The 14,580-nt window shown below is 33.6% G+C and overlaps 1 protein-coding gene across 3 annotated transcripts in view; it reads left to right on the top strand.

Annotated features, from left to right (window-relative positions):
- LOC129756378 (neogenin) overlaps positions 1-14,580 on the top strand; it is a 502,299-nt gene that overhangs the window by 464,223 nt on the left and 23,496 nt on the right. For 2 of the 3 annotated variants that reach the window (XM_055753236.1, XM_055753235.1), the window contains exons 3-5: positions 9,996-10,752; positions 10,910-11,025; positions 11,439-11,985. In XM_055753236.1, coding sequence (XP_055609211.1) covers positions 9,996-10,752; positions 10,910-11,025; positions 11,439-11,985 — 1,420 coding nt within the window. The remainder of the gene's footprint in view (positions 1-9,995; positions 10,753-10,909; positions 11,026-11,438; positions 11,986-14,580) is intronic. The other variant, XM_055753237.1, reaches the window with a different exon arrangement.

Below are 14,580 nucleotides of genomic sequence, written 5' to 3'. Positions count from 1 at the left end.
CAATCGAATATGAATAAGCAATAGTCCAAGAGATCTAACTTTTTCGCTCGCTTAAAGAGGTATCTCTCTTATCCAGCTTCTCATTTGCAGAGGGAGAAGAACAATTAAATGAAAACTTGATCTATAAAAGCAAAACAAATTTTTTAGTCTATTGAAATTTTGTGTATAAGAAAAAAAAAGAAGAATTTATGCAAAGAATAGATGCTACAGTTTGAAGTTATTCCAAACCAGTTTCCAAAGAAAATAAAAAAAATTGTAACAAGTATCGTATAATTACTATTTTAATGTTTATTTCTGTTCGTACCATTAATTTGTACCAAAATCTCTTTTAAGCGTAGCCAAGAAAAAACTCTCACTCATAAAGGATTTACATTCTCACTAATAGAGGTTATATGTAATAAAAACATGAATTCTGAAGATTCCACTTACTTAAAGAGGTTTCTTGATTTCAGGTTCGGATAAATATTTTTTACGTTATTCAACTCACTTAACAGTAATTATTTTGTATTCAGTAATGGCAAATAAAGAATTTGGATTTTCTATATTTAAGATATTTGTATTTTGACATAAGAAATGGATTGTTTTCGAGTTTAAGTATTTTTCCTGGAAATTTGCTAATTTATTTAATGTTTACTGGAGGTTTGAAGATATATAAATTATAAGTTTTGTCTTACAGCTGCATAATGCCATAAGCTTTTCAACGATTCCATTCAAAGTTTTGTTTTTTAAATTATTTTTTTAATTCATTCAGGAAGCGTGGTGAGTCGAAAAAGTTTGAAAACCACTGGTTTAAATATTGGTGCCATTCAGTAAAATAATTGATCTCGTTATGCCATAACTGGTTCATTTTCGATTGTGATAAATCGAAAAAAGTTCCATTTGTGTTGTATTCTATGATGATTTTGTACAGAAAACATTCTTTTTCCAAGTTGTAAAAATCATTCAGTAAAGTTATCTACATTGTTATCTACTAACATGAATGTGTCAAGGTTGCCGAAATTCTGTGTTATTGACAAAAAAATCTCGAATTTTGTGATTTGAACCAAAAATTCTGTGACGGTTTTCTGTGACGTTTTATCTATATGAAGTTCATAGGGTAATAATATCAAACATCATCAAATTGGAAATTTCTTACAGTTTTAATTGAAAAAAGAATCAATTAACATTACCTTGATTTCATACTTTCATGAATAAAAGCTTGAAATAAAAAGTCGAAAATGTCAAAAAAAATATACAATTTTGGAAATCTGTACAAAATATAGAAAATCTGTGAATTCTGTGAAAATTTAATAGATTCTGTGATCTGTGACACAGATTCTGTGACGAAATTTTGCTCAAAATTCTGTGATAATATAGATTTACCTGTGATTTCGGCAACCTTGAGTGTGTATCAATTTCAATCTAGGTAATTAAATGAGAAACTGTTTTAGTTATGCCATATTATTCGTTAATTTTTTATGGAAGCCCCAACACCGTCAGATGAGAGGTGTTTGTAACTATTATAAAACACCTTCGACATAAAATACTAACCTTTTTTAAGTGAAGATAAAAATTAGAAAAAAACTTCATTTTTTATAACATCACTTAAAAGTGGTTTTTTGAATGGTTTGTTGAAACAGCCATTCAGTGATATAAATAATTTCGTTATGAAAAAATTCGTTTTTCCAAATTTGATTAAAATCACTTAAAAGAATTCAAGTTGTATAAATTCTCATATCTAGCCAAACTTATTTGTTGTGTTTACAACTGTTTGATAAAACTGTTGTTTTGTATGCTGAGTAAAAAAAACCTTTTCGTTAGATTGAACCCTTTCCTTCCCATGGTAGCACAGGTGATCCACAACTTGATGCAGAAGGTTGCTTATGCAAGCGGAATTAACTGATGGTTAACTTAGATTTCAACTAAAACATATAAATTTTCGAGTCAGTAAAGTGGATCACTGGTGCTTTTATCTTTATTCATAAATATCATTTCGTCAAAAAAAAATCGCTTCAAGATAGTAAAAGCATGGCCTAGAAGTGATACTGCAAAACGAAACCGAAAGCGAAGAAAAACTGATAAGATTCCTAAAAATAAGTGAATTGTACAGTGAAATTTGATGAAAAATTGTAGAAACGTTATTTTCCTAATACGAGGGTAAAAACTTAAGGTTAATCCCTCTAAAAATAAACGATACAAAAAAAAATCTGCTAAAATGACCAAATGTCTCGAAATATTTTTAAAAGATCAAGTTTTTTCTCGAAAAACAACATGTTTTGATTTCCTGGCGCAAAGTGTCATGGCGGCCATTGTTCAAAGCAAAAATGAAAATTTCAAATATTATAAATAGACTATCAAGGGATCGGTATACGAATATAAATTTTTACAAAAAAAGGATTGTTTTAAATTGTGATCAATGAGGTGATGAAATTCCATGTTTTTACAATTATTTCTTTTTTTTCATTAACACCCTATGTGTTGTTATCTGCCCAATGGAACATATAAGGCCCTCAGAGCCAAAGAGGTATAAGTGACAATATGGTCGATTTTGAGTTATTGATGCCAAACGTTTTTTCACATTTCAAACATTATTTGATGTTTTTTTTTTTCAAATTTCTAGATTTTTATTTACATACTTTTACGTTCCAAAGGAAAATAAAAATTTTCGAAAAATATATGGAAAATAGCAATACACAACAACTTTGAAGCCCGTTTTCTTGAAATAAGCTTTCATGCACTTGTACCCCTTTGGCTCCAAGGGCCTCATATATGATCCACCTCACAACCCAAATTTATCAAATGAACCATAAAAGTAGGCTATGATTATGCATCTTTTGTTCTAGAACTTAAGTCAAGTCTACAAATCAATATTTTTATTTTTGAAACCTGAAAAACCTCGTGGGAAGGAAAGGTTTAAACTGTCTTGTGATCAATATAAGATGATAATTGCCTGAAAATAGTTGGCCTTCTTTTCTTCTTTTTTGAAAAAGTTTTTTAAAAGAAACCTCCCCGTTCAAAAAAGGAGGGGTTCTTAAATATAATGAATCATCTTGTCACGTCAAAACTATCAACTATCAAAATTACTTTTTTTCTATTATTTTGTATGGGATCCCCCGTTTCAAAAGTAGGAGAGGTCATTTGGTTTAATAAATAAGTTTTTATGACAAGATAAAAATGGTTATGATACATTGTTTGGGAAAATCATTTGAAAAATTGTCCAAATTGTGTCATATTGTAAATTAATTTGTCCCTACCCTAATTTGCAAGCAATACTTCGCCGGGCAAAAGCACCGTCTTGACTCGTGAGTTTGACGTTTTTTTTTTGATACCAAGAACTACTCCTATTCATTTTATTATGTGTCATTCGCAAATTTACATCAACAATTGGCAGTTGGCGGACAAACATTAAAAAACTTATCCTATAACAGAGCCGTAGGAAGAACTGTCTCACGGGGGGGTTTTCGTGACAATTTTTTTCGAGCAAAAATGTTGCTTGAAAATTACATATATGAATAATAGTCTCATTATTCGGGTTTAAGTTATTTAATAATATTATTTATTCATTTAAAGTCATTTGTTTCGAAAATATGTCCCAAAAGTGTTCAGCTTTTTTGAAGCTTTAAAAAATAAACAAAGGATCTTGAAGGCTTCATTTGTATGAGAACCTTGCTTGGGGTTCAAATAAGGTTTATTATCGACTCTTGTAAACTTTATGCATTCAGATTTTAGTTGAAATCTATGTTTTTGAAGTTTTTACAATATAAATAATGCTAAACAACAAACTAATAAAATATATTTCTAGCTGAGTTTTCCTGGACCTAAATATTAAGTACAAGTTAATTTATCAATAATTAATTTATCAATAATTTATTTCATTATTAAAATCCAGAGAAAAAAAAATAGAATTTAAATTTAGATTTTTCAAAGAACGCAATTTTGAAAATGAATTTATATTATTTTAAAATAGTGGTTTTCAGCTGTTTTGTGTTTTGTTTTGAGCAAATTATAATTTTACTTCAGAATCTAAATTTTGCATTTGAAGCTTGAATAAAATTTTTATATCCTAATTTTAAAACGATTTCTGAATCTAAATTCCAAACGAAAATTCCCAAAAAGTTTGAACAGAACAGGCAGAATCCGTTACCAGAAATCTCCTTGTATTTTAAAATTTGATTATTTGAGAAAAAAAATTAAATTGAATTAAAAAAAACGGAGTTTTACATTTTTAGCTAAAATTCAAAATTTAATTCCTAGTTTAAAATCGATTTCTGAATCCTAATTCCAAAAGAAAATTCCTTAAAATTACGAACAGAACAGACAGAATCCTTAGCCTGAAATCTCTTATTTGTATTTTAAAATTTGAATCTTTGATTTTATATATGAATTTTTTTTCAATTTTTACTCGTTATTCAACTATAAATCTGAAAGAAAATGTCAAATGATGAAACTTTGATATTTCAATTCTGGATCACTATTATAAAACTTTTTAAAGTTTCAATTCTGCATAAGAATTTAGAAAAATCTGGGTTGTATCGAGGCATATTTAGGAATTCATCAATTTAAATCAAAATGAAAAAAAAAATCAAAAAAATGTTTTAATAATCACAACACAAAATCGAGTTAAATTGAATTAATTTTTTTAAAAATTGTTTTGGACTCAAAATGCATAATTGTGTTCCCAAAATTCATGCCCCAACTTTTTTTTGTGAATAACTTTTGATAGCGCTTTTCGAGTACAGTCTTTGAATATCTAGAAACAAGTGAGAAATTTTGTGAAAATTTGTAGTAAAATTGTGAACCTGGGATAAGATTTTAAGGTTTTGGCCTTAGTTCTGAGTCGAGATTGTTACTATTGATTAACTTTAGTCGTATATAAAATTTTGATTAAGAATTTAAAATTTTGCTTGACATTTTTGGACCCTCATGAGGGGGAGGGGTTTAACCCCCTAAACTTCCCCGTTCCTACGGCCATGTCTTGTACAGTATAAATGTGTTCAATGTTAACCCTTGGGCTCGAGCTTATAGACATTGGTTAAAAAGGCAAGTGCTCGCCAATTGAGCTATATCGAAAGCCCTTTTAGCACTTATGACACAATAGAGATGAAGTTGAATTCTATTTGTTTCAATATATTTCTTTTATTAAACCCTTCGTTTCATAGAGTAACAAATTTGCAACAAATTATTAAAACTCTTCTAAATTTTGCAGTAAATTTTTTTTATGGAAATAATATTTCGACTTCAAGATCACTTTCATCAAAAAATGAGGTTCAGTGTTTAAAGGTACAAACAAAACCAACTTGAATCTGAAAAACATAACATAATAAACACAATTTGAGGTTTTTTTTTTGTTTTTTTCTCTGAAATTATGGCTTTTTAATAATTTTTGCAAATTTTCAACATCATGCTACATTAGTACCGTTATTAATGATTTACTATCATGTTAAAATGACATTTTGAAAATATTTCAGATAAATAAGCCTCTTACTGAAAACAAGTCTGACAACTGTTGAAATATGAAAAATATAAATCTATAAATCTATTATATAAAATTCTCTTGTAACGGTGTTTGTAGTACTACTCCTCCGAAATGACCCAAACGATTCAAATGAAATTATTTTTAGAATATTCTGTAGGCATGCGAATCGGTTTATATTGAATAAAAATAACAGAAAGTCGCATAAATTGTCCGTTATAATTAAATTTGTAGTTTTTTGAATCAAATAAAAGTCATGACCAGAGCAGGCAAACGGTAACCATCAAACATACAATGTCACGTGATATTGATACACTCCTAAATATCCCTGTCATGCTACATATGTATCATATCACTGATACATGTAGTCGGATATCGCGATATTTTCAAATGACTGACATCCAAGCTAGCATGATGGTCATTTATTTACGTTGTCTGTCGAATAAGCTTTCCTAGCATTTTTTTATAGATTAAAGGATTTTAGGCATTTAGTTCGACTTGAAATCTTTGTTTTAGTTAATATGATTTTGAATTTAACTGCGCATACCATCGATGAAAAATCAATATAATCAAAATAAAATTAAAAGAGATCATCGGAATCAAATGAGGGGATCATTTTGTTGTTCAATCCACTAAATAAAAAACTGAAATTGACCCACGAAACAAAACGTTTATTTGAAATGCTTCACCACACCCAGTGATAACTATTTGCCAAGTGCCGATCTATATTGAATCTCTTCCGGAATAAACGGTGGTGGAAGATTTTCATTTTGGAAGACCTGGTAAATCGACGGAAATGGTTGATGCTCTGAACTACTCGATGACAATCGGAACAGCGAGCTTGATTATCCGAGTTGCTGGGTAATACCTGAATCCGTGTGGGGGGAGTGGGTTCTCTATTTCCAAACCAACTGGAAGCTGAATTCAAAAACATACGTTTCCTCGAAGTCAGAAAATTTGACGCGGTCCGAGGAAAATTTGTCGATGCTAGATGGCCAACGGTTAATCCAACTTCCACGTTCCTGTTAAACCAAATTTCGTTTTCAGACTTTTATTGACAAAAAATGATTACTTCTTACCTGATCCGGTCTGTAGGAATTAGCCTGGTGAGATTTATTCATTAATGTCCCGAAAACAGCTCGAAATTTATTGCTTGCTGTCGATTCATAAACGAGATTATTTTTGTAAATAAACAAACGCGATCTAACTGGGTTGGCATGCTACAAAAGTCATGCAACATTAATGCCTGTCAGCAACATCATGACAGAAACATTGAATGCTTTGATCGCGTCGCTTTATGACAGGATTTCCAAAGAGATGATATTCATATAGATTACTTTGTTAAGGTCGGACGACCGTGAGCGATATTTATCAGCACTGGTCATGACATCCATTTTTTCGAGGTTTTCTTTACTTTGGGCGCCGGGCGGTTTGTTTTTCGTTTCCATGGTCGAGGCGTCGCGAGCAAACGTCGTGAGAGGATAGTAACCAGGGCATAGCATACTGATTAGTGGGAATATTTGGGCGCCTATTTCTCAACCAAGCATATTTTCAACGCAAGTGGTGGCGATATGAAGCATTGATGTGATTTTTTTTTCTTGATTCCTAGCTCATTTCTACAGCACATTTATGAATGACGCCTAGATGTGACTCAGATTGACATTTTGCCGATCGAATAAAACAAATAAATTTTATTTTGCCAAAATCTGAAATTGAAAAGTCAAGCATTTTTATAAATTTTCTTTTTTTTTTGAGGGGTTTGTTTTTCGTCTCCATGGGCGAGGCGTCGCTAGCAAACGTCGTTGCAAGATAATAGTAACCAAAGCATACTGTTCATTGATCGCTGGAAAAATTTAAAAATTTGGCGCCTGTTTCACAACCAAGTACCTACCTATATTTAGTATGCACGTGGGGGCGATATGCAACCTAGATGGGTGTTTTTCTTGCTTATTTGTACACAGCACATGGTAATAAATGACGCCTAGATGTGACACGGATTGATATTTTATCGATCGAATCGAACCATATAAACTATTTGAAATATTAAAACCATTTTTAATTCGTGTTAATCTAAGTAGTAAATTATTGTCCAAAAGATATGAATTTGGTAATGATAAATATGAAATTTGACGTTTGAAAATAAGAAATTGGGAAGCTTTACATTCAACTTCGTATAATCCGATACGCCTAGAACGCTGGACACATTAACTGAACTGTTCTTTGAAATAGATAGATAGGATTAAAGTTTTGAAAGGCCGAATTAACTTTTCGATTTTTTGCAAACGTAAGTTGAAGTTATCAATAAAATAATCTACTTTTCAATAACAAAAAGTGAGATATGCATTTTCCGGAAGAATTTTCAATTAAGAAAGTAAACTAGAGCAAGTGCAAACTTTCAACTTTTACGAAAAATGTATACATTATTTCTTCATCTAAAAATTGTTGGGCCCAAAAAAACTATCTGATTAAATAAGCCGCCGACCGTGGTCTTCTAGGCCACGTTCAAGTCTTCTAAGTCAGAGGTCATGAGATCGAGTCTCGGTCACGGCATACATAGTACTCTTTCTGTGGGCTGGTGGTGTTAGCATTAGTAAGATGCTTGCCATTGCCATTCCTGTAATTTCTTAGGTGTGAAACATCTACAATTCAAGAATTTTATCTCCAAAATGGCCAGAAAGGATATCCCGAGTGTTGAATCTGAAGCGGATATTCAAAATTATTATAAAGGTCTTTTGGTTGAACAGCATTCAGTGAAATTGAAGTACCAAGCAACAACTTATTCCGGAGAAAACTTAGTATATAACAATGAATGTTGATAAAACAGACAAACAAGAACATGTATTTAATTCATTTTAAAGTCTTTTCACTGACGCATCTTAAAAAGACCTATGTGTTTTCACTTGCCCCAATAAATGCGACAAATGTATACTTCGATATTTCTTTTTGTCAACATAACTAATATTTTTTTTGAAAATATTATTTTTTTCAGAAAATGAAAGTTGAACTGTGGTGATATTCGTTTGCATTTGCCCCGGTGTTTCATTTTTGAAATGAACTCACGAAACCATCGAAGCCTGAACAGATTATTTCATTTCGATCTATTAAATTTAAAAAATTCTGCTTTACAATTAAATGATATTAAATCTAAAAAAAAATATTACAAAATCCTAAATGAAATCACAGATCACCACCAACAATGTTCAGGAAATTTTGAAATCAGAACATTCCAATGCTTCAATTAGAATCTTTAAAATAATTGGTGAATATATCTAAACATACGTTTTCCTCTTTTCAAAACCAATCGTTTCTTTGATTCATTGAGTTAAAGTTCAAAGGAAATAATTTGCATTTTTAGCTTGAATAAAAAAAGGAATTTGCAGTATACAAAATCTTCAGATTTAATGCCATGACAAGTGCTGTTTGGGAACATTTTAAGTTGAAATGTGAAAAGTCTATAACTTAAGTATCAGGCGGAACTTTTTGGAAATGATTTTGGTAAAAATATGGATTTTAATTCAAACTGCTTCGAAGCATAAGGATGGTGAATAAAAAACTGTTTGAAAATGGTTAGTAAAAATTCTTTTTTTGTGTTTCATTTCTTCAGCTCTAAAAATACACCATCCAAAGCTAATTGGGAGCTGAAAGCGCTGCGATAGGCAAAATATTTCACAAATACTCCAAAAATTGTCCCGATATTCAAAATTCTATTTTAAAAAAGATTCATAAACAATATACATATTCCAATAATTGAGAAACTTTTTATTTCGGTTTAAACCTTAATGTGATCTCGAACAAAACGGAATAAATCTACTAAATGGAATACAGCAAATGAAACATACATATTATCAACATACAGTTGTTTATGGAACAAGTTACAAAAATTGGATTTTAAAAGATCCGTTGAGTTAAAATTCTTAGGTTTAATTTTGATAGAATTAAGCGGGACGATTTGAGTGAAGGGAAAGAAGGGAAATGTAAAAAAAAACTAGGAAAAATGGAAAATGGGCGCCAAGTTGAACATGGTAAGACGAAGTTTACCGGGACTGCTAGTCCATCTATAAAAAAAAATCATATCTTTAGATGTCCCTACTCATAAGGACATCACTTTTCAAAGATAAGGCCGATAAATTAAAGTATCAGTAGGTAGTATATTATCGCATAACTACTTCCAGCTATATTCTCAACTCTCATGGTGTCCAAGAAATTAGATTTGTTCAGTTCTTATGCTAAAACTGTGATTAGTGTAATAGAAATTAAGAGTATGCGTAAATTTTTAAGAGTCTAACTAGTGAGGATAACAAAAAGGTTTTATCGTTTCATGATGTTGCAAATTTGCAGCAGTTAATATTTCTGATAAATACCCGAAATATGTGTAGATGATACTTTTTCATTATTTGTCCCTTCATATATTCATCATTACGCATTATTGAGAACTGGGAAAAAGAAATAATCATGAAATAAAGGGTTTAAGTGCCCCTCATGTTAACTATTTGAAATACTTGGAGTCAATTTAACAAATTATGATTTTACTTTCCCTCCACAGATCTCCCCGAAATCAACCAGGACTCGCACGAGATCTACCTCTACACCGGCCAGACGGCATACTTCAAGTGCATGTCCAACACGCTATCCTCAGGCCTCGAATCCCGCTACCAAGTGGAATGGTTCAAAGACGAGACCCCACTGCGGATGGATCTCACCCGGATGCTGCTACTTCCATCCGGTGCCCTGGAGATCGACGAAGTCATCCCGGCCGATAGGGGTTCCTACCAGTGCAACGTAACGGCCGGAACCTTCTCGCGGATGAGCAGTAAATCCAATTTGAACATCAAATCAACGGCTGGGCAGCCGCAAACTTTCGCTCCTCCTTCGTTTGTAATCGTCCCACAGCCTCAGACGGTTAAGGAAGGCGATACTGTGATATTGGATTGTGTGGCTAATGGGAATCCAAAGCCTACGATTCGGTGGTTGAGGAATGGAGAGGAAATCGATATGAACGATCTGGATTCACGGTTCCGGATTATTGGAACAGGATCGCTACAGATTGATTCGATTCAGGATACCGATGCGGGGGATTATCAGTGTCGGGCCAGTAATTCGGAAGACTCGTTGGATGCTTCGGCAACGGTTCAGGTACAGGTGCCGCCAAAGTTTGTCGTGAGTCCGGATGATAAGGTGGCCTATGAGAAGGAGGAACTTGAGCTGCAGTGTTCGATTCACGGGAAACCGACCCCAGTTATTCAATGGCTCAAGAATGGTGATTTGATTACTCCGAACGAGTACATGCAGATAGTTGGAGGGTGAGTCTTTGTGAAACATTGCTAGAGCATTAGCATAATCGATTCAGCAAAGCATTGACCTTGCAATGAAAAACAACGACTTGGAAGCCGTTTGTCTTATTGTGTCATTTGTCTTCTCCCCTTTTTTTTTTCTCTTCCGATATTCATTTCAACACAGTCACAATCTGAAAATCTTCGGTCTGATTGGATCCGACGCCGGGATGTTTCAGTGCATCGGGACGAATCCGGCTGGCAGTGTGCAGGCCGCGGCACGTCTCGAGATTGTCGAACCAGGTAATTTATCGTTATTCGATTCCAGCATATTGGATTGGTGCAATGCACCGAAAGTGTTCGTCTTTTCTTATTACAGTTTCCATGTGTCTTGTGATTGCGACTTTTATTTCTTTTTTCTTATATCACTCAGTTCATTGATGGCTCTATTTTCGTATTCTTTTCGTTTCGTTTTTTCTCCTTTTACTTTCCGGTGCGATTTATCGATTTCGGTTACTCTTCTTCATTACGGCACGGATATTATGTTGATTATGATTTATTGCTATTTTTGCCGATGTTTTATTGGCTGGATTGGTTGGAATGCTTTTGCATGCAAACAACTTTGTTTGGTTTCATCACTGTGTACAATTTGTACGGCTTGCGTTCTTTTTATCGTTGATGGGTACGAACAACGACTTGACATGATGTGACTTTAGGGCAATTGAAACGACATAAGAACAAAAAGTACGTTCAGAATCAGTCGAAAATGAAATCTATCCACACCGATCCAAAACTTTCCAAAAGTGTGCTCGATAGTTTGCTGTCGAGAGTCAACAATAAGGCTAACGTCAATCAGAACAAATTCCAATATGACGAATACACGGTAGACGATGACTATTTGGAACAGCAGGAAGAAAACGACGAAGACGAAGACGAGGAAGAAGAACGAACCTATGCCCTGAGACCCAATGAAGACCTAAACAAGCTGTACCAATCGTTAACCGGCGCCCGATCCGGTGATGATGAAAGCGAAATCGGTCACTTTTCTAATTCCAACTATCCCAATGCCGTCACCCGGAAATACTCGAAATCGCAACTAGATGGCAGCGGGAAGTTTGCAGCGCCACTTCCGGGACCTCCGAGGGATCTGCAGGCGCAGATCGTCAAGCCGAGGTTCATTACGTTGAGCTGGCTGGAACCGGCCAAGAATCCGGACGAGGTCATCAGCTATTCGGTGTTCTACAAGATGCATACCAGCGATAGGTAAGTTTTCTACTGAATAGACATAGCTTTTTCTCCTACTCATGGGTAAGGTTGCCAGAATTATTTCCACTCCCATCCGGGCCTAGCAACTCCGGGCATTTTTTTCAAAAAAACCTGGCAAAATCCGGGCATGGATTTCAATTTTTCAAATCCAAAAACCGGGCAAAAACCGGGCAAAATTTAGGTGTTATTATACATAAAAGCAAAGAAAAAATGAAATTAATATTTTATTAATGTAATTGCAGACTTCAAAAAACTTTTTGGAACACTTACATATTTGAAGGTTTATAACAGTAAATCAGCGAAATTATTTGAAACAACCGTTGAAAATTTCCATACCGTTAATCGATTTTGCTGAAACTTACTCAAAAACTTTGATTTTTTTTATGATTACTTTATGAAAATTGTGAAAAAATCCGGGCAATATCCGGACTTTTTTCACTATATCCGGGCAACCGGGCCGGACCGGACTTTCTCGAAATTTTGCATCAAATATCCGGGCGAACCCGGATAAAACCGGGCAATCTGGCAAGCTTACTCATGGGATTAAAAGTAACATTTGCACTTACATTCGTGCTTTGAAAGTGCCATATTGGCTGAATGAAGGTTTTCCGAAGGGAGTTCTTTGTGATTTCTCCATTCACAACATTCAATTTTGAACATGTTAATTTGAGCTAGGAATTTTACATAAATCTGTCTTTTAACTAGTTTATTAACATTTTCCAGCTCGCCTCCAGACTGGACCTAAAAAACTTGCTTTGACAAAAAGTTTGAAGTGTTCAGTTCAAATTTATGATGAATAGTGTAAAAGTTTCTGCATAAATCAATCATTAAACAATTTCCACACATCGCATTTTCGTGTAACGATTGAATATTTAGGTCAATTTTGCCAGAATGCATTCTAAGAAGTGTTTTCGAAAAAAAAGCTACACTTTGTCTTGTTAATAACTTTTCAATGCATGGATGGAAATTAATTAAACTTTCAGTGAAGCTATCTGGTAATCTAATGTGTACGTTAGAGTGGCGCAAATGACCCGACATTTGAAAAAGTTTTCATGTAATTAAAAGTAGCACTGTCATTAGAAGGAAGAGCTTTGTGATTTCTCCATTCACAACATTCAATTTCTAATGTTAATTTGAGCTAGGAATTTTACATAAATCTGTTTTTAAACTAGTTTTTAAAGTGCTTTCTAAACATTTTCCAGCTCGTCTAAAATTGATCCTAGGCCTAGTACAAGGTCTCATGCCAAATTTGGGCCAGATTTGATCACGGGAAAGGGTCGCTCAACGACCCTAAAGTTTGTATTGAGACATTTTGTATGGAGACATTTTGTATGGAGACATTTTGTTTGGGAGGAACGAATAACTTTGGTCCCCTTCGGCCGATTTTTTTAAACGGTTTTTCTTAAAGCGTATACTTTGACAAGTATTTAATCCGAAGACTACATTTCGATTCAAGTCAGGTCACAAAAGTAATAAAGCTTCAAAAAATAGTTATCTATAACCCTTATATTATATTCATCATTATTAATGAGAGACACTGCTGCGAACATTTTGACGCAGCATTAACAGTGATGAATATCACCCTAAAAAAAGTTACCCCATTTTAGAAGTTGGATAACTTTTTTTTTCATAAGTCGAATCGAAATGCAGTCTTCGGATGAAATATTTGTCATTGTTTAGGCATTAAGAAAAATTGTTTTTAAAAGAAATCGGCCGAAGAGGACCAAAGTTATTCATGAAAAACTGGATTTTCATGTTCCTCCCGAACAAAATGTCTCAAAATTCCATACAAACTTTAGGCTCGTTGAGCTACCCCTTCCCGTGATCCGATCTGACCCAAATTTGGCATGAGACCTTGTACTAGGCCTAGAATCAATTCAAGCCTGCAGCGCATAACATTTCACAAGCGTAAAATTTCTCATACATATTGGGGGCAACTGTACTTGTACAAAAATTGGTGACAATGAGTCAAGTGGTCAATTAGTAACCCAATACTGAAGTTCATTGACAACATTTTTTGGGCAGGATCGAGAAAAATCCAGGAAAGTCCCAATGGGAGACCCGAAAACCACTGGAAATCAACTATTGGACCAAAGTTCACACAGACAATCGTTCAAAAAGTCCTAGAGGATCCAATAGTGAGCTAAAATTTAATAAAAAAGTGAAGATGGTTGATTCCATAAAGTTAAGGAATGTGAGAGGTTTTTTCAAGCTCGATCCGAAGATATCAATAGAGGAAGTGATAAAAAAAAGGATAATTTCTCGGATTAGTTCGTCTAGTTGGCTAATAATCAGGCCTGATATCATTTCAACAAGTTTCAAAAACTGCCACCGGGTAAATATAAAAAAAATGCGGTGGCCAAACTGTGCGCAAAATATTTGGACTGCAAGTGGGGAGATTTTTTGAAAAATTTCTTAATTGAGAGCAAAACGAACTCTTTAAAGGTCACAGCTTTCCAGCCACAACTTCTCGTTGACGAGTCTCACCTATATTTTTCGGAGATAAACAAGGAAAAAAAATTGAAAAATTTGATATCTAGTAATTGAGGAGGCTAACGATCTGTAGAAACTTCAAATCACTCAGTGTTTCAT

This window comes from Uranotaenia lowii, chromosome 3 (assembly GCF_029784155.1).
Source record: "Uranotaenia lowii strain MFRU-FL chromosome 3, ASM2978415v1, whole genome shotgun sequence".
NCBI lineage: Eukaryota > Metazoa > Arthropoda > Insecta > Diptera > Culicidae > Uranotaenia > Uranotaenia lowii.
The sequence above is the reverse complement of the archived record's forward strand: the minus strand, read 5'-3'. Positions and strand labels throughout refer to the sequence as shown.